Source organism: Bubalus kerabau, chromosome X, assembly GCF_029407905.1.
Source record: "Bubalus kerabau isolate K-KA32 ecotype Philippines breed swamp buffalo chromosome X, PCC_UOA_SB_1v2, whole genome shotgun sequence".
Lineage (NCBI taxonomy): Eukaryota > Metazoa > Chordata > Mammalia > Artiodactyla > Bovidae > Bubalus > Bubalus kerabau.
In genome coordinates, this window is record NC_073647.1 from 7,249,724 (window position 1) to 7,275,035 (window position 25,312).

The 25,312-nt window shown below is 40.4% G+C and overlaps 1 protein-coding gene across 5 annotated transcripts in view; it reads right to left on the bottom strand.

Moving 5' to 3' along the window:
- Positions 1 to 25,312, bottom strand: part of LOC129639111 (fibrous sheath-interacting protein 2-like) — a 72,995-nt gene that overhangs the window by 42,428 nt on the left and 5,255 nt on the right. For all 5 annotated transcript variants that reach the window (XM_055564030.1, XM_055564033.1, XM_055564032.1 and 2 more), the window contains 3 exons: positions 24,572 to 24,713; positions 20,003 to 20,113; positions 19,441 to 19,588 (listed from right to left, as the gene is read on the bottom strand). In XM_055564030.1, coding sequence (XP_055420005.1) covers positions 19,441 to 19,588; positions 20,003 to 20,113; positions 24,572 to 24,713 — 401 coding nt within the window. The remainder of the gene's footprint in view (positions 1 to 19,440; positions 19,589 to 20,002; positions 20,114 to 24,571; positions 24,714 to 25,312) is intronic.

Genomic DNA, 25,312 nt, shown 5'->3' on the forward strand with positions numbered 1-25,312 from the left:
AAAGGATTCTAAACTATATGTGTGCTAACTGGGTTTTCATTAGAGTTATGTATATTCCTTGGTGTTGACATGATAGAACATGATGTCTTTGTTACAGTGATAAGTCAATTTCATATGTGAAATAGACATCTTCATTCTCCTGTCACCTCTGTAATACTGTGAACATCAAGTTCTTTTATGTTTTCTTTTTCAAAAAGCATTTGAGGTGGGCACTGTTTAAGATGCCTACCTGAAACTTTCCTCCTACTGGAAGGGGAAGTTAACAGTTGAAGATGGAGGGAGAAAGCTGGCTGCTAAAGTGATGTACTGTCTCAGAGGCAGAAGGTTACACCCTCATCTCACTGAACTGAACTGTGAGCTTTTGTTACTGACTCTTCCTTCACAAACTTTTCGTTCCTTCCTCCCTCTCACATTGTGTTTACTGACTGGTCCTTTTTAAAAGTTCTCTTGAACCCATTCTCTTGCTCATTTCTTTAAAAGTGAAGTCTTTTCTGCTTTCCTTTAAAACTTCTTTTTATCTGGTTCTTTTCCCTTCTTTCTCTTTTGTCCCCCCTCACACATCTTGTCTCCTGTCCTCTCTTTTCTTCCTTTTTACTATTTAGCAACCCACTTTTAAAAAGTTTTTCATTCCTTCTCTTTCCAACTCTCTACCTTTCATGTATTGACTTTTCACTGGTTTCTCCTTTTCCACATCAGTTCTATGTGTATATGTGTATGCAGGGATGTATGTATGTATGTTTCTACCTATCATCTATCTACCTATCTGCAGTACCTACCTATCCCTCTACCTACCTAGCCATCTATCCATCTATATTGTATTCTTTTTTAAAAAACTGACTTCTACTTTTTAAACCCATCTCCCTCCATCACACACAATTGCACTTGGCTTTATTGGTTCTCCCCCTCATTCTCACATTGTCTTTTTCTGCTATTTCTCACTTTCCCCTACTGACTCATCACTTAGAAACCTCTTTTCTTTCTTCATTATTTCTTACTTCTGTTCCATCATCCTTTCTTCCTATCTTCCTTCCTTCCTTCTTTATCTTTGCCCTTCCCACCCTCCTGTCTTCCTTCCTCCCATCCTCCTTTTACTCTCTTTCTGCTGGCTCCCCTTTTATTTTTTCCTTCCTGCTCTAACTCTCTCATTCTCTTTTTCATGCATTCCTTCTTACTGGCTTCCACTTCTAAAATTATATACCTACCTACCTACTTACCTATCATCTGTATAACTGCCTACCTACCTATTCAGCTCTCAACCATTTATCTTTGTCTTTATTTTTGTCTTTGCTTTCCTGACTCCTACTTTTACGATCTGTCCCCCACCACACAACTGTTTTAGGTTTTTTGTAGGAAAATGGTTCCTACATTTTCACTCTTACATTCTCTTCCCTTCTTTAGCTTACTTCCCTACTGACTCATCTTTTATTTTTAAATTTTTATGTATTTTTGGTTGCACTGGGTCTTTGTTCCTGCTTGCAGGCTTTCTCTAGTTGCAGCAAACAGGGCCTACTCTCTAGTTGCGGTGGGCAGGCTTCTCATTGCAGAGCCAGACTCTAGGGCGTGAGAGCTTCAATAATTGCAGCTCACAGGTTCTAGAGTGTGGGCTCAGTAGTTGTGGCACATGAGCTTGGTTGCTCCACGGCATGTGGGATCTTCCTGGACCAGGGATCGAACCTGTGTCCCCTGTACTGGCAGGTGGATTCTTATCCACCGAGCCACCACGCAAGTTCCACCCTTTGTAAACTTATTGCCTGCTTGCCTTCCTCCTTCCCTCCCTATCTCCCCTACTTCCTGCCTTCCTGACCTCCTTCTTCCTTTCCTTCCTTCTCCTTTACTTCCTTCCCCCTCTCTTCCTCTTATATCCATTTTTTTGGGTTTCCTCTTTTAAACCTGTTTCTCTTCATCTTTTTAATATTGACTTTTAAAAACTAGATCTTCCACATAAAAATCCTGTCTACTTACCCATCTATCCATCAACCTACCAAACTACCTAGCTGTTCTGCATTCATCTTTATTTGTTTTTAACTGAGTTCCTCTTTTTTAGAGCTTTCTTTCCTCACTCCCTACAGCCTCCCTTTCTTCTTCCCTCCTTCCTGCCTCCTCTCACTTTCTCCTCTTTCTCTGTATTCTCCTCACTCCATTCCTTCCGTGGTCTCTGTCTCTCTTCTTTCCCCGCCTGCATGCATGTCTTCCCCCTCCCCTCCCTCGCTTCCTCCCTTCCGCCATCCCTTCCTCCCCTCTTACTGTCCACTGCCCCTTCGCCCTTTCCTCATGTCTTTCTTCCTTGCCCCTGCCTCCTCCTTTCCTTTCTCCATCCATCCACCCACGCTCGCTCTCTCATCCTCTTTCATTTGCTTCTCTCTCCTTCTGTCCATTCCTGTCTCCTTCCTCTCCCCCCCCCACTTTCTCTCTCATTTCCTTCTTTCTTCCCTTCCTCCTTCCTTCCATTCTTCTTTTGCTTTGTTTATACTACTCCTTTTGCAAAACATTTTCTTTGTTTCCTTCTCCCTTTCTTTATACATTTTGCTATTATCTTTACTACTGCTTTCTCCTTTAAAAATCTGTTCTTTCTACCTATCTACCTACCTAGCTGGCTGGCTCTATATCCAGCTGTCAATCACTCTTAAATTGGCTCCTACTTTTAAAACTTTTTGGCCCGTGAGACATTCTTCCTTTCTTTCTGTGTCTGACTCTCCTTTTTTCTTTCCTTTCTGTCTCCCATTCTCGTATTTTTCTCTATTTTACATTTTGTTATAATTTTATTCCATTTGAAACCTCTCCTCTTTTTTGCTTTCATATGTCTTCCTTTCTTCCTTCGTTCTTTCCTTCTCTTACTCGATTTCTGTTCATCATTTTTTTGTTCCCTTTCTGTATTTCTTTCTTCTCTGTTAGCCTCCCTGCCTTCCTGTTTCCCTTTCCTACTTTACCCTATCCTATCCTGTCCTTTCCATCTTCCCTTTTTCTTTTATTCTCTGTGTACTGGCCCCTTTGAAAAATATTTTTTAACTTCTTTCCCTTTCTCTTTTTCTATCTTTTATGTACTGACTTTTATTTATTTATTTTAATATAAATTTATTTATTTTAATTGGAGGATAATTACTTAACAATATTGTATTGGTTTTGCCATACATCAACATGAATCTGCCACGGGTGTACACGTGTTCCCCATCCTGAACCCCCCTCCCACCTCCCTCCCAGTACCATCCCTCTGGGTCATCCCAGTGCACCAGCCCCGAGCATCCTGTATCATGCATCAAACCTGGACTGGCGATTCATCTCACATATGATATTATACATGTTTCAATGCCATTCTCCCAAATCATCCCACCCTCGCCCTCTCCCACAGAGTCCAAAAGACTGTTCTATACGTCTGTGTCTCTTTTGCTGTCTCGCATACAGGGTTATCGTTACCATCTTTCTAAATTCCATATATATGCATGAGTATACTATATTGGTGTTTTTCTTTCTGGCTTACTTTACTCTGTATAATAGGCTCCAGTTTCATCCACCTCATTAGAATTGATTCAAATGTATTCTTTTTAATGGCTGAGTGATACTCCATTGTGTATATGTATGTACTGACTTCTTACTGACTTTTAGAAACTTGGTTCTCTTTTTAAAAATAAGACCTACCCATCCATCCAACCATCAATCATCTATCACTCACCTATCTATGGTTCTATCTATTTATATTTTATATACTTTCCTACTTATCAACCTACTCTCCTGTCAATTCATCCATGAATCTTATATCACTGAAATATTTTAACTGGCTTCTTTTTAGATTTCTTTCCCCACTGTCCACAACTGTGCTTAATTTTTTTATTAATGCATCCTTTTCAAGCCCTTCACACTCTGTTTCATTTCTTTTATATTTTACACTTTCTACAGGCTCATCATTTTAAACTTCTCTTTCCTCCCACTTCCTCCTTTCGATCTTGCCTCTTCTTTTTGTCCTTCTTTAAAAGCTTCTTTCCGTCCCTTCTAGCTCTGTGTCATTCATTGTCCTTTTCTCTTTGTCTTTCCTCCTCTCTTTTTCTCTCTCCCTTCTGTCATCCCTTTTCTCTCCTCTTTGCTTCTTCCATTCCTTCCCTACTTCCCTCTTTCCACTCTTCTTCCATTCTTTTCGCATTGTCTCCTATTTTTAAAGATTTTTCTTTTCATCACTATTTCTTTTTAGTGTGAAATTAATTTTATTATTATTAAAATATTTGTGTATTTGGTTGGGTCTTAGTTATGGTATGTGGAATCTAGTTCCCTGACCAGGAATCAAACCCAGGCCCCCTGCGTTGGCAGTGCAGAGTCTTAGCCATTGGACCACCAGGGAATCCCTCTTCTTCCTTCTTAAGCTTTTATACTGGCTTCTTTTTAAACTTCTCTTTCTCCCCGCCCCCCGCCCCCCATTCCGCTCTCCTTTCTTTACACTGTCTTAACTGGATTGTCCTTTTAAAGTTCTACCTACCTAGAGGGATGGAACCCAGGCTCCCTGCATTGGGAGCTCAGAGTCTTAGCCACTGGACCACTAGGGAAGCCCCTCCTCTCTCTTTCCTTCCTGTCCCTCCTCCCTTTCCTCGTGTCTTATTCCTTCCTCCTACCTCCTTTCATCATCCACCCTACCACCCTTCTCCCCTCTTGTCTTCCTTCATTTGTATTCCCTCCTTCTCCTTTCCTTCCTCCCCACTCCTTTCTTCTATTACTACTCCTAAAACTTTTTTCTTTCCTTCCCTCTCTCTTTCTTTATACAGTCTTCTCCTTACAACTGCCTTCTCCTGTAAAAACTTTTTTCTACCTAAATTTCCTACCTATCTAGCTGGCTATCCACATAGGTATCAATCATTTAGCTTTATGTTACGTTTATTGTCTTCTGCTTTTAACTATTTGCACATCACACAGTTGTACTTGGTTTTCCTACTTATCCTCCATCACACTCTCACATTCCTTCTCCTTCTGTATGCCATTCTTTTCCTTGACTCATCCTTTATAGAATTTGATTCTTCCTTTCTTCTTTTACTGTCTTCTTTGAAAAAACCTTTTTCTTCTCTCATTTTCTGTATTCTTTGTCCTGTCTTACTACTACTGGTTTCTCCTTTATGAATATCTATTATCAACCTGTCATCTATCAATGTATCATTATTTTACCATTTTAAACTGATTTCTTTCAGATCTCTCTCTCTCCATGCCTTCAATTATACTTAATTTTATCAACATCTCTTTTTAATCTCCTCAGCATCTCTCACTCACATTTTGGTTTTTATTTCATATTTTTTCCTAGCCTCATCCCTTTTAAAAAAATTTTATGTATTGGAGTAGGGTTGATTTACAATGTTGTGTTAGTGTCAAGTGAATAGCAAAGTGAATCAGTTATACATACATATATCCACTCTTTTTGTGTGTGAAATTTGAACAAAGTCTATATTTAATAACTGTATCACATGTTAATTTTCTGGGGTTTTTTTCTTTTACAACATAGTATTTCTTTATATTCTCAGAATTGAACTAGAAGTTTCAAGCCTCATTCAAATTTTTAAAAAGTCACTAAGGTTATAAACTTTCTAGACTTTTAGCAGGAATAACAGACGCAAAATACATGGAACTATATCAGACTTCTGAGTGAATGTATAAATTAGAAATCTAGCATTCTATTCATACTGAGTCAAACAAGTGGAATGCCATAAATGTCATAAATTTTTTAGCTAGGCAAAAATTCATAAGCTTTCTAAAAAATATATATATATATAATCCATACTATCTATCTATCTATATATATATATATATATATATACATGTATACAAAAGCTTTTCTACTATACTTGATAAAGGCTTGAGAAAGAACGTCAAAAATAAAAAAGAGAAATTGGAAAACATAAACTAAATGACATGGGAGCACTAAACATGAAATTAAAAAAGTGAAACAAATTAGATAAAAGTAAAAAATCATCATATAGTCCAGTTGCTTTTAAACATAGCTGCTCATTAGAAACACATCTGGAGCTCTGGAGAAAAAAAGCAATACCTGGGCATTTGTATTTTTCAAAAAATTCCAAGATTAATTCTGATATGCATCTGGATTTTAAAAAGTGATTACAGGTTTTTCTATTAAATAGTAGTTTTAGTGATGTAGAACTTTATTATTTTCTGTTGACCAATCATGATACAATGGTATTAAGTGAATAACAGTTAGGTAACCAAGAAGCACAAGCTGGAATCAAGATTGCTGGGAGAATATCAATAACTTCTGATATGCAGATGACACCACCCTTATGGCAGAAAGTGAAGAGGAACTCAAAAGCCTCTTGATGAAAGTGAAAGAGGAGAGTGAAAAAGTTGGCTTAAAGCTCAACATTCAGAAAACTAAGATCATGGAATCTTGTCCCATCAATTCATGGGAAATAGATGGGGAAACAGTGGAAACAGTGTCAGACTTTATTTTGGGGGGCTCCAAAATCACTGCAGATGGTTATTGTAGCCACGAAATTAAAAGATGCTTACTCCTTGGAAGGAAAGTTATGACCAACCTAGATAGCATATTCAAAAGCAGAGATATTACTTTGCCAACAAAGGTCCGTCTAGTCAAGGCTATGGTTTTTCCAGTGGTCATGTATGGATGTGAGAGTTGGACTCTGAAGAAAGCTGAGCACCAAAGAATTGATGCTTTTGAATTGTGGTGTTGGAGAAGACTCTTGAGAGTCCCTTGGACTGCAAGGAGATCCAACCAGTCCATCGGCAAGGAGATCCAACCAGTCCATCCTAAAGGAGATCGGTCCTGGGTGTTCACTGGAAGGACTGATGCTGAGGCTGAAACTCCAATACTTTGGCCACCTCATGCGAAGAGTTGACTCATTGGAAAACACCCTGATTCTGGGAGGGATTGGGGGCAGGAGGAGAAGGGGACGACAGAGGATGAGATGGCTGGATGGCATCACCGATTCGATGCACACGAGTTTGGTTGAACTCCGGGAGTTGGTGATGGACAGTTAGGCCTGGCATGCTGTGATTCATGGGGTTGCAAAGAGTTGGACATGACTCAGCGACTGAACTGAATTGAACTAAACCACAATAGTAAAAGATGTTCATCAGTTTTCACAATCAATAGTCAGACAAAAAATAAAAGATAATTACGATTGCAAGCCATAATGGAAACATGATTATCCTAACAATATAAAGCAATTACATACAATTTGGGGGGTTAAGTAGAGTGATATGGTAAGTGGAAGTGCATATATGCACGTGTTCTCATCCACCCAGCCAGTCTATGTCTTTTGTTTGGTGTACTTAATCCATTTACATTTAAGTTAATTATCAGTATATATGATACTATTGCCATTTCCTTAATTGTTTGGGGTTTATTTCGTGTAGGTCTTTTCCTTCTTGTGTGTTTCCTGCCTAGAGAAGTTCCTTTCGCATTTGTTGTAAAGCTGGTTTTGTGGTGCTGAATTCTCTTAACTTTGCTTGTCTGGATAGCTTATGATTTCTCCATCAAATCTGAAGGAGAGTCTTGCTGGGTAGAGTTTTGGTTGTAGGTTCTTCCGTTTCATCACTTTAATATCATGCTGTTTCCTTCTGGCTTGTCGAGTTTCTGTTGAGAAATCAGCTGATAACTTTATGGGAGCTCCCTTGTATGTTATTTGTCGTTTTCCCCTTGTTGCTTTTAATATTTTATCTGTCTTTAATTTTTGTCAGTTTCATTATTATATGTCCTGGTGTGTTCCTCCTTGGGTTTATCCTGCCTGGGACTCTGTGTGCTTCCTGGACTTGGTTGACTATTTCCTTTCTCACGTTTGAGGAGCTTTCAGCTATTATCTCTTCAAATATTTTCTCAGGTCCTTTCAGTCTGTCTTCTTCTGGGAACCCTATAATGTGAATGTTGGTGTGTTTAATGTTGTTCCAGAGGTCTCTTAGGCTGTCTTCGTTTTTTTTGTTTGTTTGTTTGCTTGTTTGTTTTTTTCATTCTTTTTTCTATATTCTGTTTTTCAGCAGTGATTTCCACCATTCTGTCTTCCAGGTTACTTATCCATTCTGCCTCAATTATTCTGTTACTGATTGCTTCTAGTGTATTGTTCATCTGGTTTTATGTTCTTTAGTTCTTCTATGTCTTCGGTAAACATTTCTTGCATCTTCTCCATTCTTTTTCTGAGATCCTGGATCATCTTCGCTATCATTAGTCTGAATCCTTTATGTGGGAGGTTGCCTATCTCCACTTCAGGTTTTCTCTTGTCCCTTCATCTGGGACATAACTCTCTGCATTTTCATTTTGATTAACTTTCTGTGATGTGGTTTTCATTCTGGCAGCTGCAGGATTGTTCTCTTCTTGCTTCTTCTGTCTTCTGGTGGATGAGGCTAGGGGAGTTGTGTAAGTTTCCTGATGGGAGGGACTGGCAGTGGGGAAAACTGGGTCTTGCTCTGGTGGGCAGGGCCATGTTCAGTAAAGTTTTAATCCAATTATCTGCTGATGGATGGAGTTGCACTCCCTCCCTTCCTAGGGGTTCCCAGGTGGCCCTAGTGGTAAAGAACCTGCCTGCCAATGCAGGAGACATAAGAGATACAGGTTCAGTCCCTGGGTCAGGAAGAGCCCCTAGAGGAGAGCATGGCAACCCACTTCAGTATTCTTGCCTAGAGAATCCCATGGACAGAGGAGTCTGGTAGGCTACAATCCATAGGGTCTCAAAGAGTTGGACACGACTGAAGTGACTTAGCATGCAAGACCCAGGCCCGGGGTCTACAGGCTCTATGGTAGGGTTAATGGCCACTTGCAAGAAGACTTACGCCAAGGGGCACCTTCCAGGACTGCTGCTGCTAGTACAGCAGTGAATCACTGCGACCCATGCCTCCACAGGAGACTCTCAATACTAGCAGGTAGGTCTGGTTCAGTCTCCTGTGGGATCACTGTTCCTTTCTCCTGGGTCTTGGCGTGTGCAAGATTTTGTTCATGTCCTCCTAGAGTGGAGTCTCTGTTTCCCCCAGTCCTGTGGAAGTACTGCAATCAAATCCCACTGGCCTTCAAGGTTAGATTCCCTGGGGAGTCTCAGTCCCTTTGTGGGATCCCCAGGCTAGGAAGCCTGATGTGGGGCTCAGAACCTTCACAACAGTGGGAGAACTCCTTTGGTATTATTGTTCTCCAGTTTGTGGGCTGCCCACTTGTCGGGTATGGGATTTGATTTTATCGTGATTGCACCCCTCCTACCATGTCATTGCAGTTTCTTCTTGTCTTTGGAAGTAGGGTATCTTTTTTTGATGGGTTCCAGCATCCTCCTGTCAATGTCTGTTCAACAGCGAGTTGTGATTTTGGTGCTCTTGCAGGAGGAGATGAGCGCATGTCCTCTACTCTGCCATCTTGAACTGGAAGCTCCCTCATCCTTTCAAAAGTCTTACTTTTCTTTTCTCCCTCTTTCCCTCCATTCTCTTTACTTCCATTATATTTTATTCTGTCATTCTTGTTCTATGCATTCTTTACTGGTTCCTCCTTTTAGAACTTATTTTTTTTCTCTCAAATTTTTTGTAATGATATTTCTTATTTTCTTTTTTAAACAACTTCTTTGTCTCTCTTCCCCTTTCTTTTCTTCTCTCTATTCGAAAAAAAAGTATGTATTTATTTTTGGTTGTGCTGGGTCTTCACTGCTGTGTGGGCCTTTCTCTAGTTGTGGCAGGTGACGGCTACTCTCTAGTTGTGGTGTGCAGGCTTCTCACTGTGGTGGCTTCTCTTATTGTGGAGCATGAGCTCTTGGGCACACGGGCTTCAGCAGCTGCAGCTCATGGGCTCTAGATCACAGGCTCAGTATTTGTGGCAAATAGGCTTAGTTGCTCCATAGCATGTTGGATCCTCCCAGATCAGGGGTTGAACCCATGTATCACTCTCATCTCACACTCACATTTTTTCTCTTTTGATTTTACTCTTTTTCCTAGCGACTCCATAACCTCTGTTTCTTTCCTGCCTCAGTCTTCTTTTTATCTGTCCCCTTCCCTTCTTTGATTCTTTCTTTCCTCCCCACTCTCTTGCTCCCTTCTTCATATTTCCTTTCTTCTCTCGTTTCTTTCTTATTCAATAATGTTGTTTTCCCATCCTCTCCCTCAGTGCTCCACCCTCTACCTTTCTTAATTCCTTCTTTCCTCTTTCCTCCTTCTTTCCTTTCCTCCTCTGTCTCTAACTTTTCCCCTTCCATTCTCCTTTTATTCTCTTTTAGTGTCCTCTTTTTAAATCATTCTTTCCATCCATTTCTAAGTTTTTCTTTCTTTTTTATTGGCTTCTGCCTATGAGTGTCCTTTCTATATGTGTGCATGTTTGGATGAATCTATCTCTGTCTTTTCTTTCTTCGATCATATATTTGTCTTCCTTTGCACATACCTACATGCCTAGCTGTCTATCTGGCTATCAATCATCTATGTATGTTTACTGTCCTTTACTGACTTGTACTTTTAAAATCTCTCCCATACCACACACAATTGTACTTGATATTCTTACTCACACAGTCTCTTTTTTAAGACTTTGCATATATTATGACAGTCATTAGTGACACAAGTTGTAAAATATTTTTCCATACTTTTGAGCTTTGCATGTGATGATTCTTCATCAGTCACTGTGGATAAATTATGTGAGTTTTGTTTTTGTGTGTTTTTTTTAACATGCATTCAACTAGATATGATTCAGAATAGATGAATACTCCCTTTGCTTAATTACAGTTAGCTAAAAAATTGCCTGACAGCCCACCAAACAGGATTTGCTTTAAGACCAACCCACAGAGTCAACTGGAGACTGAGTGCACTGGGACCTGCTGGGTCAGCCGTAGTAGTGTTTAGCTAATTGTATAGAGCATTAACCCCTGGAAAAGCGAATGGCAACCCACTCCAGTATTCTTACTTGGAGAATCCCATGGACAGAGGAGCCTGGTCAGCTACAGTCCATGGGGCTGCAAAGAGTCAGACATGACTGAGTGACTAAGCATACATCCTAGCGCATAAAGAAGAAAGTCCTGGTTGGAGACACGAGGCCTGCGGCACCAGCTGTGGACCCTCCATGATGTGACTACACAGCTCCATCTGCAAATGTCTGTGGGGTGACCACTGAGGGGGCACACAGCTGTAGGCAGGCATTCTTGGGGCTGCATACATTGGCACAGTGGTGGGGTGGGTGGGTGGGTGGTGACAGGAGTTGGGGAGTGGGCAGTTAGCAGGGTACTGTTTGGAAGGTAGGATGTGCTCCAGGATATATGTTGAGGGAAGAGGCTGGAGCTGCTGCTGTATAGCCCATGGCGAAACCAGCCAGATAACCAATTCCTTTGGAATCTGCATGGGGAACCCCACAAGAACCCAGGCTATAAACAGGATTGGTGACTTCAGGCCCCTGGGCTGGCAGTTGGGCTTGGCAAGGGCCTGCCATGGAGGCCTGCTCCCATGAGAGGCTGAGTCACAAGGCCTGTGCCCTGCCTTGCCTGGGCTCCCCGCCCACTCTTTCTTTCTTTTTCTTGCAGTCTCATCTCTAAACCTTTGCTTTTATCCCTCCTCTCCCTCCCTCCCCACTTATACTTTTAAATTTTTAATTATTTATGCTTTATTGCATATAGTTGTTAACAATGTTAACAATGTTGTGTTAGTTTTAGGTGTACAGTAAAGTGATTCAGTTTCTATGAATCACACTTTTCAGATTCTTTTCTTATATGTTATCACAAAATATTGAGTATAGTTCTCTGTGCTATACAGTAGGTCCTTGTTGGTTATCTATTTTAATTTCTTATACTTTTTAAGTGACTCCCCTTAAAATTTTTTCTTCTGTTGTCTGCACTTCTTTTATACTGCCATTCTTATTGGCTTCTATTTTTAAAATCTGTTTCTTATCTAGCTATCCAATCTTCCTATCTATTTTAATGTATTTTTAGATCTGTCCATGACTTTATTTTCTCACTAGTTTCTCCTTTTCAGCATTCTCTTGCTGCCTCTCACGATCACACTATGTTAGCCTTTTTCCCAGAGATTCTTCCCTTATAAACTTTCTTTCCTGCCCCTTTCTTCCTTTTATTCACCCCTCCCTCCTTCCATTCCTACCTCTCCCCCTTTCTTCTCTCTTTTTATATCCATACACCTACATACATACATAAATACCTACTTACCTAGCTATCTATCCAGCTATTAATGATCTATGTTCATTGTACTCTTTCTGTACTGACTTCTACCTTTTAGAACTCTCTCCCACCCTGCACAGTTATACTTAATTTTCTTACTGTATCTTCCTCTCTCATTCTCCCCTCTTATTCATGCAATTGTCTTCTGAAACATCCTCTCTAAACTGATTTTCTTCCTCCCTCCCTGCTTCCCCTCTCTGCCTTCCTTATTTCCTTCCCTCCCTCTCTCCCTTCTTCCATTTTTTAAAATAATGTTTTGACTTATTTATTTGGCTGCACTGGATCTTAGTTGTGGCATGTGGGATCTAGTTCCTTGACCAGGGATCAGACCCAGGAGTGCAGAGCCTTAGCCACTGGACCACCAGGAAAGTCCCTCTTCTTCCTTCTTACGTTTTTACTGGCTCCTTTTTAAACTTCTCTTTCTCCCCGCCCGCCCCCTTCTCTCCTTCCTTTGTACTGTCTTTACTGGACTGTCCTTTTAAAGTTCCACCTACCTAAACCTGTGCACTTATCTTCCTTGCTATGTACCTATCAATCATCTTCATTTTACTGTATTTTTATTGACTTAAAAAATCTGTCATTCTCCCCTTTCCCAACTGTACCTGAGTCTCTTCCTTTTAAACCTCTTCTTTCCTAATTCCTAATTCCTTTCTTTCCACTATTCCTGGCTGTGTCTCTCTAGCTCTCCCTTTCACTGTGTCTCTGTTCTTTGCTGGCTGCCTGCATCCCTCCTTTCCTTTGTCTCCCTCCCTGACCATACATCCTTCCCTTACCCCTTCTTCTCGCCTTCCTCCCTCCCTCTCTTCCTTCTGCTTTTCCTGTTGAGTTTTCTGACTTGCTTTTTTAATTTTAAGAATGTCTATTAATAATCTCTGTATATACATTTTTTTTTATTTTCTTTTGTGACTGACTTCTTTTTAAATTCCCCTTCCCCACCTAGTGTGCTAAGTTTCTCACTGGGTCCTCTTTTTCAATCTCCTCTCCCTATTTCAATTATTCTTTTGTTCTCTTTGTCTCCTTTATTCTTTTAACTTACTCCTAGCATCTTAACTTCTTTATTTTCTTTTGTCCCCTCCTTTCTTTCTTTCTTCTTTTTTTTTATTTCCCGTGTCTCTTTCTCATTCCCTTTCTTTCCCACTCTGTATTTGTTTCCTTTGCCTCCATGTATGGATGCTTTCTTTTCTTTTCGCTTGATTTTACTGTATTTTCACAGGGACCTGGTTTTACACTTTTTTGTTTTCTTCTCATCTTTCTCTTTTCAACACTATCTTTCTCTATTATTTTTTTTTACTTGGCTTCTTTTAAAATTATACTCTATTTTCTATCTGTTTATCTATCTTTTACTGTCTTCTTCAACAACTTCTCTTTAAATCTCCCATCCCCAAAGTCCTACTTGAGTTTCTTACTGACTCCATCTTTTCAAGCTTCTCTCACTTTCAAACTCTTTCTCCTTTTACTTTCTCCTACCAATTCATTCTATTTCAAGTTGCCTGCCTGCTCTCCTTCCCTCCATCCCATCTTCCCACCTTCTTTTACTGTTTTTCTTCCTGCCTGCTGCGTTTCATTTTTTGCTCAATTTTTCTTATGCTTTTTTTATACCTTTTTTTTTTTTTTTTTTTTTTTTTACTGGTACTTCCTATTTATAGTCTGTTCTGTCCCTCTGACTGCCTGCTACCAAACTATAAATCATCTATTTTTTAATCTATATATTAGGGTCTTTAAAAAATTATTCCTTCTCATCTTTGAATCTCTTTCACTTGTACAGACCATTGTACTTGATTGTTTTTCTTACTGGCTACTCCTTTTCAAACACTTTCATGCTCATCTTTAATCTCTTACCTTTTCCTTTTTGAATGACTTGTCCTTTTCTTATTTTCCTCTCATTCATCCTCTTTTCCTTCCTTTTTCCATCCTTTCCTCCCCCTCCCTTTCCTTCCTTCCTTTCCTCCTCTCTCCCTCCATTCCTTCTTTCCTTTCTGTGTATCTATTGCTCCCTTTTTTCGCTGTGTCTTTCTTCTCTTTTCCTGTCTTCATTCCCTCCCTCCCCCTTCTCTATATATCTTGATGGCTTTCTCTCACTCTCTCTGGCTTTTCTGTCTTCTTTGCCTGCTGCCTGCAAGCCCTTGTTCCCCCTCCTTCCCTCTCCTTCCTCTTTGCTTGTCCCCACTGCTTCTCTCCTCCTCTTTCTTCCTATATTCCTCTCAATTTCCCTCCACCCTCTTTTCCTTTGTCCTTCATTACTTTTCTCCTTCTTATCTTTCTCCCTCTAACAGCCTGTTCCCTCTGTCATAGCAGCCTCTCTACTCCTTCCCTTCCTTCCTCTCCTCTCAGTGTCTCCAGTGTTTAAACACTCTTCTTTACTTCTTCTTGCTTTTCTTTTCTGTATTGTCTTTTTTTATTGGCTTCTTTTTACAGTCCTACCTATACCTATGTGTTTATCTAGGTATCAAATCATCTATCTTCATTTTACTGTATTTTTTATTGGTTTTTACACTTTAGCTGTACCTCAGCAACACACCACATAGAATTTTATTTGATTTTCTTACTGGCTTCATTTACAAAACCGTTCTTTCTTCTCTTTCCCCCCCAAACGTTCCTTCTATTCTTTTTGCACTGTGGCTCAGATCATGAACTCCTTACTGCCAAATTCAGACTTAAATTGAAGATACTGGAGAAAACCACTAGACCATTCCGGTATAACCTAAATCAAATCACTTACGATTGTACAGTGGCAGTGAGAAATAGATTTAAGGGACTAGATCTGATAGACAGAGTGCCTGATGAACTATAGACGGAGGTTCATGACATTGTACAGGAGGCAGTGATCAAGACCATCCCCAAGAAAAAGAATGCCAAAAAGCAAAATGGCTGTCTGAGGAGGCTTTACAAATAGCTATGAAAAGAAGAGAAGCCAAAAGAAAAGGAGGAAAGGAAAGACATACCCATTTGAATGCAGAGTTCCAAAGAATAGCAAGGAGAGATAAGCAAGCCTTCTTTAGTGATCAGTGCTAACAAATAGAGGAAAACAATAGAATGGGGAAGACTAGAGATCTCTTCAAGAAAATAAGAGATACCAAGGGAACATTTCATGCAAAGATGGGCTCAATAAAGGACAGAAATGGTATGGACCTAACAGAAGCAGAAGGTATTAAGAAGAGGTGGCAAGACACAGAACTGTACAAAAAAGATCTTCATGACCCAGATAACGATGATAGTGTGATTGCTCACCTAGAGCCAGACATCCTGGAGTGCAAAGTCAAGTGGCCTTAGGATGCATTACTACGAACAAAGCTAGTGGAGGTGATGGAATTCCAGCTGAGCTATTTCAAATCCTACAAGATGATGCTGTGAAAGTGCTGCACTTAATATGCCAGCAAATTTGGAAAACTCAGCAGTGGCCACAGGACTGGAGAAGGTCTGTTTTCATTCCAATCCCAAAGAAAGGCAATGCCAAAGAATGCCCAAACTGCTGCACAATTGCACTCATCTCACACACTAGCAAAGTGATGCTCAAAATTCTCCAAGCCAGGCTTCAGCAATATGTGAACCGTGAACTTCCTGATGTTCAAGCTGGTTTTAGAAAAGGCAGAGGAACCAGAGATCAAATTGCCAACATCTGCTGGATCATCAAAAAAGCAAGAGAGTTCAAGAAAAATATCTATTTCTGCTTTATTGACTATGCCAAAGCCTTTGACTGTGTGGATCACAATAAACTGTGGAAAATTCTGAAAGAGATGGGAATACCAGACCACGTGACCTGCATCTTGAGAAATCTGTATGCAGGTCCGGAAGCAACAGTTAGAACTGGACATGGAACAACAGACTGGTTCCAAATAGGAAAAGGAGTTCGTCAAGGCTGTATATTGTCACCCTGCTTATTTAACTTATATGCAGAGTACATCATGAGAAACGCTGGGCTGGATGAAGCACAAGCTGGAATCAAGATTGCCAGGAGAAATATCAATAACCTCAGAGATGCAGATGACACAACCCTTATGGCAGAAAGTGAAGAAGAACTAAAGAGCCTCTTGATGAAAGTGAAAGAGGAGTGTGAACAGTTGGCTTAAAGCTCAACATTCAGAAAACTAAGATCATGGCATCTGGTCCCATCACTTCATGGGAAATAGATGGGGAAACAGTGGAAACTGTCAGACTTTATTTTTCTGGGCTCCAAAATCACTGTAGATGGTGATGGCAGCCATGAAATTAAAAGACTCTTACTCCTTGGAAGGAAAGTTATGACCAACCTAGACAGCGTATTAAAAAGCAGAGACATGACTTTGCCAACAAAGGTCCATCTAGTCAAGGCTATGGTTTTTCCAGTGGTCATGTATGGATGTGAGAGTTGGATTATAAAGAAAGCTGAGAACCCAAGAGTTGATGCTTTTGGACTGTGGTGTTGGAGAAGACTCTTGAGAGTCCCTTGGACTGCAAGGAGATCCAACCTGTCCATCCTAAAGGAAATCAGTCCTGGGTATTCATTGGAGGAACTGATGTTGAAGCTGAAACTCCAATACTTTGGCCACCTGATGAGAAGAGCTGACTCATTTCAAAAGACCCTGATGCTGGGAAAGATTGAAGGCAGGAGCAGAAGGGGACAACAGAGGATGAGATGGTTGGATGGTATCACCGACTCAATGGAGATGAGTTGGAGTAGACTCCGGGAGTTGGTGATGGACAGGGAGGCCTGGTGTGCTGCAGTCCATGGGGTCACAAAGAGCTGGACACAACTGAGCGACTGAACTGAACTGAACTAAAGCCACCAGGGAAGCCCCCTCGGAAGTCTCCTTTTTAAACAGCCCTCTTCCCCAAATTGTACTTGGATTTTTTACTTACTCTTTCTTTTCAAGCCTCTTATACAATCACATTCCCTCTTTTTATTTTACTTTTTCCTACTGTCCCATCCTTTAAACACTTACCTTCTTTTTCTTTGTTTTCTGATTTAATTCTCTTTGTCTTTTACTTGCTGCCTTTCATCCTTTTGCTTTACATTTTTTGTCTTCCCTCCTCCCTCCTTCACCCTCCCCCGGCACTTGCCCCATCCCTCTCGCTCCTTTTAAACTCACTTTTAAGGGCTCCTCTTCTGAAACGTTTCTTTCTTTCTTTTTTTTTTTTTTTCTCATCTGCTGTCTTGTTTTGTACTTTCATTTATTTCTGGGTTACTCTTTTAAAAAGTATTCACTTATTTGGCTGTAGCAGGTCTTAGTTGTAGCGTGTGGTGTCTCTGGTCTTTGTTGGGCGTGTGAGATCTTTAGTTGTGCTATGCAAACTCTTACTTGTGGCATGTGCATCTACTTCCCTGACCAGGGACTGAACCGGGCCCCTTGTATTTGAAGCACAGAATCCTAACCACTGGACCACCAGGAAAGCCCTCTGGATTATTCTTTTAAAAGTTGGTTCTACCTATCTATTATCTATCATGTTTATTTTACAGGTTTTTTTAATTCCTCTGACTCCTTTTGAAGTCTCTCTCTCACACAGTCACATTCTCTTTTCATTTTATTTTTTCCTGTAACTTATTCATTAAAAATTTTTTCTTTCCTTCCTTCCTTTTCTCCTTTATTCCCATTTTTAATAGCTCCTTTCATGCCTTTTCTTTTGCTTTCTCTTTTCTTTGTCCGCCTGCATGCCTGCCTTCTTCCCTTTCTTTCTTCCTATTTTATTCTCTTTTTACAGGCTTCTCTTTTCAAACTGTCTGCTTTCCTTCTCCCTTTCTCTCTTCCTTCCTTCTATTTTTTTTTGTCCTGCCTTTTTTACTGGCTCCTATTTTATAAACTCATCCTATTTACCTCTTTTCTATATTTCTTTCCTCTCTCTTTCTCTGTCCCTTCTCTCTTTCTTCCATGGTCTCTCTCTCTATGTTCCTGTACTGCTTTTCTTACTGGCTACTGGCTCTTCCTTTTTGAAGTATGTTCATATTTTCTGCCTTCCATCTATCCATCTTCCCTCCCTTCTACCTTCCCCTCCCCCCTTATTTAATGCTAGTCTTCTGTAACTTTTGAAATCCTTCTCTTTCCTTATTGTACTATACTTTTTCTCTCCCTTTTGCTCTGTGTCTCTGTTTCTCCTCTTTTCATTTCCTACTTTGCCTTTTTTATCTTTTCATTTTTTGTTTTATTTTATTTTATTTTACTGACTTTTTAACGTCCTCCTTTTTAATATTAATATTTTCCTTTTCTCCTATTCTCCCTCTCCTACTGGATCCTTTTATTCCATTCAGTCTGTCTTCAATGTACTGCTTTTTCATATTGGCATCTCCTTTTTAAGTCTTTCTTTTACTAACTTCTCATTTTTTCCCCTATTACTCCCTGCCCAAATTGTATTAGATTTTCCTACTGGCTTCTTTTCAAATTTTTTTCTCACATTCTCACTCTAACATTCTTTTTTTTTTTTTTTTTGCTTTTTTCTATTCACATATCCTTTTTAAACTTCTTTATTCTCTCTCTTCCTCCTACTCCTTTGTTTCTCTATTTTTGTCTCTATGTCTTTTTCTTGCTCCCTTTCTTTCATTCTTTGTCTTCTTTGTTTGCTTTTCTTCCTCATACTCCTTGTCTTTTTTTCTTGTTTCTTTGCCTTTGTCTCCTTCCACTCCCTCATGGTGTGTGTGTGTGTGTGTGTGTGTGTGTGTGTGTGTGTGTACACACGCACACGTGCATGTATATTTTCTTACTAGGTTCTTCTGCTTAATATTCTTCTTTTTCATTCATTCACTTTCCTCCTCTTTATATCTCCATTTCATTCTTTCTTTTTGTATCATATTTTCTCCTTTTCAACCTTTTTGTTCTTTCTATTTCTATTTCTTGTTTAGGATATTTTAAATGTCTCTTCTTTTTTTCTACTTAATTTTTTTTCTCTTTCTCTTTCTAGCTTACTGTTTTGTATACTCTTTTCTTAGTGGACCTCAGTTAAAATTTTCCTTCTATTTTTCATTCATTGTCTCCCTCTTTGTTTCAGTCTGTTTTGGAGGTAATGTTTTGTCTTACTGGCTCATTTTCTCTATCTATATATAACTGTCTCTTTCCCTTTTTGTTGTTGTTCTGTCTCCTCTACTGGCTCCTTTTTAAACTCCTAGTAAAGGCAGTCTTGTCTGCTGAGCCACTTTACAGAAGTGTGTAATTTGTTATAATGTCTGTAACATAACAGTATTGTGTGAATGTGTGGGGGTGTCTGTGCATTCTCTACAACTTGACCTGTAACTGGGAAGTGCCTGTAAGTGTGAGCTTCTAGAATTTCTCTTTGCAAGGGCTTTGTCACCTCACTATATTAGCACATAGAGGGCTTTTTTTTTACAAAGCCACTGATAATAAATATTTATGCATATTCTACTTACCTTTGTCTTTCATTGTTTCTCTCTCACCTTCTGTTTCATCTTGACTTCTGTTTGCAAATACATTTTCTTCTGATCCTTCTCTCTGAAGGTAATTCCTTTGCATTTTTTGTAAATAATAAGTGATTTTTTTCTCGAGTTGTGCTTGTTTCTAAATATTAAAAAATATATATTCAATGTTTAAAATTGAATATCAACTTGCCACTGGAAATGTATAACAGATACTTCAAATATGATGGTACATTTTAAGGAAACCCTCTTTCTTGAGATTTCTAAAATCAGAGTACAGAGCTAGGAAGGTAATAAGGGTAAGTTTCCTTTTGCTGTCCAGCTTGAAGAATGTATTTTAATAACTAGGTCCAACTGAACTCATTGCCTACTTTCGGGAGACTGGTCCCATTTTAGACCAGCCCTTAAAGTCCAGGTTCAGACCAGACTGGCTCTTTCCATCAATAGCTATCCTTGTGAATTTAAGTCACTTTTGAAAATCCACACTTTAAAATATCAACATTAGCAAAACCCTTTCCTCAAAATAGCCCAAGTTATTGTTCAAAGGTCACTCTACCTTACGGTGAGCATCTTCTTTGACTTTTTTACGTTGTTCTTCAAATCTCAATTCTCTGTTTACTTCTTCTCCAATCTTTGACAGCAGTAACATTTCTTTGGTTTTCCATTCCTAAAGAGCACAATGTCATAGTAGTCAGCAGGGCTTCTCTTTTATAATCTTTTTTTTCTTTTTTTTTTTGGTCAATAAGCAAATTAGATCAAATTGGGGCTCAGAGGATAAAGCGTCTGACTGCAATGCAGGAGACCCAGGTTGGATCCCTGGGTTGGGAAGATCCCCTGGAGAAGGAAATGGCAACCCACTCCAGTATTCTTGCCTGGAGAATCCCATGGACAGAGGAGTCTGGTGGGCTACAGTCCACGGGGTCGCAAAGAGTCGGACACGACTGAGTGACTTCACACACACAAGGCCCTTATAGGAACTTGGACAACCATAATGAAAATCTTACATTGGCTTTAGAATGGGCTTATGCTTCAAAGGTAGATCTAAAAAGATGCTGGAAAGGTGATCTTCTCTTATAGATTTGAGGAATTATTATATGTAATATGTTGCCCTTAAATGTATTCTGACAGAGAGCCTGAACAAATAGCCTTGTCTGGGCATTGCGGGAGGAGCTACCCCACGCCCCCATGCCCGAGGCCAGGGGTGGCGAGGAGAGGAGTTACCCTGCGTCCAAGGTCAGAGGCGGCAGCCAAGAGGAGATACCCCATGCCCCAAGCCCAAGGCCAGGGGCGACGGGCGGGAGGAGGCCAGGGGCGATGGGCGGGAGGAGCCACCCCACGCCCCTAAGCCCGAGGCCAGGGGCGGTGGCCGGGAGGACCAACCCCACGTCCAAGGAGACTTGGCTGCGTGGGCGCAAGAGGACCTAGAGGAGCTATCCCACATTGAAGGTCAGGAAGGTCGGCGGTGAGGAGATACCCCTCGTCCAAGTTAAGGAGCAATGGCTATGCTTTGCTGGAGCAGCCATAAAGAGATACCCCACGCCCAAGGTAAGAGAAACCCAAGTAAGAAGGTAGGTGTTGCAAGAGGGCATCAGAGGACAAACACACTGAAACCATACTCACAGAAAACTAGTCAATCTAATCACACTAGGACCACAGCCTTGTCTAACTCAATGAAACTAAGCCATGCCCGTGGGGCAACCCAAGACGGGCAGGTCATGGTGGAGAGATTTGACAGAATGTGGCCCACTGGAGAAGGGAATGGCAAACCACTTCAGTATTCTTGCCTTGAGAACCCCATGAACAGTATGAAAAGGCAAAATAATAGGATACTGAAAGAGAAACTCCCCAGGTCAGTAGGTGCCCAATATGCTACTGGAGATCAGTGGAGAAATAACTCCAGACAGAATGAAGGGATGGAGCAAAAGCAAAAACAATACCCAGCTGTGGATGTGACTGGTGATAGAAGCAAGGTCCAATGCTGTAATGAGGAATATTGCATAGGAACCTGGAATGTCAGGTCCATGAATCAAGGCAAATTGGAAGTGGTCAAACAAGAGATGGCAAGAGTGAATGTCGATATTCTAGGAATCAGCAAACTGAAATGGACTGGAATGGGTGAATTTAACTCAGATGACCATTATAGCTACTACTGCGGGCAGGAATCCCTCAGAAGAAATGGAGTGGCCATCATGGTCAACAAAAGAGTCTGAAATGCAGTACTTGGATGCAATCTCAAAAACGACAGAATTATCTCTATTCGTTTCCAAGGCAAACCATTCAGTATCACAGTAATCCAAGTCTATGCCCCAACCAGTAACGCTGAAGAAGCTGAAGTTGAATGGTTCTATGAAGACCTACAAGACCTTTTAGAGCTAACACCCAAAAAAGATGTCCTTTTCATTATAGGGGACTGGAATGCAAAAGTAGGAAGTCAAGAAAAACCTGGAGTAACAGGCAAATATGGCCTTGGAATACGGAATGAAGCAGGTCAAAGACTAACAGAGTTTTGCCAAGAAAATGCGCTGGTCATAACAAACACCCTCTTCCAACAACACAAGAGAAGACTCTACACATGGACATCACCAGATGGTCAACACCGAAACCAGATTGATTATATTCTTTGTAGCCAAAGATGGAGAAGCTCTATACAGTCAGCAAAAACAAGACCAGGAGCTGACTGTGGCTCAGACCATGAACTCCTTATTGCCAAATTCAGACTTAAATTGAAGAAAGTAGGGAAAACCACTAGACCATTCAGGTATGACCTAAATCAAGTCCCTTATGATTATACAGTGGAAGTGAGAAATAGATTTAAGGGCCTAGATCTGATAGATAGAGTGCCTGGTGAACTATGGAGTGAGGTTGGTGACATTGTACAGGAGACAGGCATCAAGACCATCCCCATGGAAAAGAAATGCAAAAAAGCAAAATGGCTGTCTGGGGAGGCCTTACAAATAGCTGTGAAAAGAAGAGAAGTGAAAAGCAAAGGAGAAAAGGAAAGATATAAACATCTGAATGCAGAGTTCCAAAGAATAGCAAGAAGAGATAAGAAAGCCTTCTTCAGCGATCAATGCAAAGAAATAGAGGAAAACAACAGAATGGGAAAGACTAGGGATCTCTTCAAGAAAATCAGAGATACCAAAGGAACATTTCATGCAAAGATGAGCTCGATAAAGGACAGAAATGGTATGGACCTAACAGAAGCAGAAGATATTAAGAAGAGATGGCAAGAATACACAGAAGAACTGTACAAAAAAGATCTTCATGACCCAGATAATCACGATGGTGTGATCACTGACCTAGAGCCAGACATCCTGGAATGTGAAGTCAAGTGGGCCTTAGAAAGCATCACTTCGAACAAAGCTAGTGGAGGTGATGGAATTCCAGTTGAGCTATTCCAAATCCTGAAAGATGATGCTGTGGAAGTGCTGCACTCAATATGCCAGCAAATTTGGAAAACTCAGCAGTGGCCACAGGACTGGAAAAGGTCAGTTTTCATTCCAATCCCAAAGAAAGGCAATGCCAAAGAATGCTCAAACTACCGCACAATTGCACTCATCTCACATGCTAGTAAAGTAATGCTCAAAATTCTCCAAGCCAGGCTTCAGCAATATGTGAACCGTGAACTTCCTGATGTTCAAGCTGGTTTTAGAAAAGGCAGAGGAACCAGAGATCAAATTGCCAGCATCCGCTGGATCATGGAAAAAGCAAGAGAGTTCCAGAAAAACATCTATTTCTGCTTTATTGACTATGCCAAAGCCTTTGACTGTGTGGATCACAATAAACTGTGGAAAATTCTTCAAGAGATGGGAATACCAGACCACCTGATCTGCCTCTTGAGAAATTTGTATGCAGGTCAGGAAGCAACAGTTAGAACTGGACATGGAACAACAGACTGGTTCCAAATAGGAAAAGGAGTTCGTCAAGGCTGTATATTGTCACCCTGTTTATTTAACTTATATGCAGAGTACATCATGAGAAACGCTGGACTGGAAGAAACACAAACTGGAATCAAGATTGCCGGGAGAAATATCAATAACCTCCGATATGCAGATGACACCACCCTTATGGCAGAAAGTGAAGAGGAACTAAAAAGCCTCTTGATGACAGTGAAAGTGGAGAGGGAAAAAGTTGGCTTAAAGCTCAACATTCAGAAAACAAAGATCATGGCGTCCGGTCCCACCACTTCATGGGAAATAGATGGGGAAACAGTGGAAACAGTGTCAGACTTTATTTTTCTGGGCTCCAAAATCACTACAGATGGTGACTGCAGCCATGAAATTAAAAGACGCTTACTCCTTGGAAGGAAAGTTATGACCAACCTAGATAGCATATTCAAAAGCAGAGACATTACTTTGCCAACAAAGGTTCATCTAGTCAAGGCTATGGTTTCTCCTGTGGTCATGTATGGATGTGAGAGTTGGACTGTGAAGAAGGCTGAGCGCCCAAGAATTGATTCTTTTGAACTGTGGTGTTGGAGAAGACTCTTGAGAGTCCCTTGGACTGCAAGGAGATCCAAGCAGTCCATTCTGAAGGAGATCAGCCCTGGGATTTCTTTGGAAGGAATGATGCTAAAGCTGAAACTCCAGTACTTTGGCCACCTGATGCGAAGAGTTGACTCATTGGAAAAGACTCTGATGCTGGGAGGGATTGGGGGCAGGAGGAGAAGGGTACGACAGAGGATGAGATGGCTGGATGGCATCACTGACTCGATAGACGTGAGTCTGGGTTAACTCCGGGAGTTGGTGATGGACAGGGAGGCCTGGCGTGCTGTGATTCATGGGGTCGCAAAGAGTCGGACACGACTGAGGGACTGATCTGATCTGATCTGATTTTTCACTAGTTAAATTCTAAAACTTTAAGAGCAGATGAAGTGTGTCTATCCTATGATGGGTATGTAATTTGTGGTATCAGTCTCACTACGTTAAGTAAAAGCTTGTCTGTTATAATGGTGATACAAGATTAATAGCATTTATCATTTTAAAATAATGAATTTTTTAAGCAGTGGTTTATTTCTTAGACCTGAAATAACTTCAGGTAATATGGTGGGACTGCTAAAAATGTTTATGAATAAAATAATCACACATAATTTCCCCATCAATATTTATAATTTGGTGTTTCTCACTTCTTCAATTTGTCTCCAGAGACTAAGTTTTCTTCTAACGTGGTCCCGATGTCGTCTTTCTTCTTCCTTTATCCGGAGTACGTTCTGCTTTTCTGCCGTGTGTTCAAGCTTGTTTAATTCCAAGCTAGTCATATCTAAATTTCTAAGTAAAAGTGAAAATTTAAGGGAAGATGAACTGGGTGTTTCCCTTATGCTGGTATTATCTACTCTGATATTCCCAAACCACCTTCTGGGTTGCTTTTTATTTCTTAAACTACAGGAATGTAGAGTTCTTTAAGCTAACCTGATCCACCAACTCACCATGATGTACTCATCAGACTGTTACTGTGGTTGGGACAATGGCAAAATGTAGAACAGACTGATTTAAAGCATTTTATACAGAGATTAGTCATAATTCAGGAGCTCTGTAACATGAGTTTCCAAAGACGGCTGAAGTCAACTTAAGGACTGACTTCAAAAAACAAGTATATTTGAATTTTCCTTAAAAAATAAGTGGCTATTGGCCTCTGTCATTGTCAAGTCCTTGAACAATCTCTCATGTGTAGACAGGCCTGAAGACTGCCAGTCTGCCACTTTGGTGAATCAGTATATATTCTGGCATATCATGACATGAATCCATAGAATATAAGAGGTAGGTGATGGGGAACTGGCCCTCACCCCTGATAAAGGAAAAAGAGAAGGAACTATAACTCATCCATTTGCCTCCTGGGGCATGGGCTCAGCTGCTGAATCATAAGATTG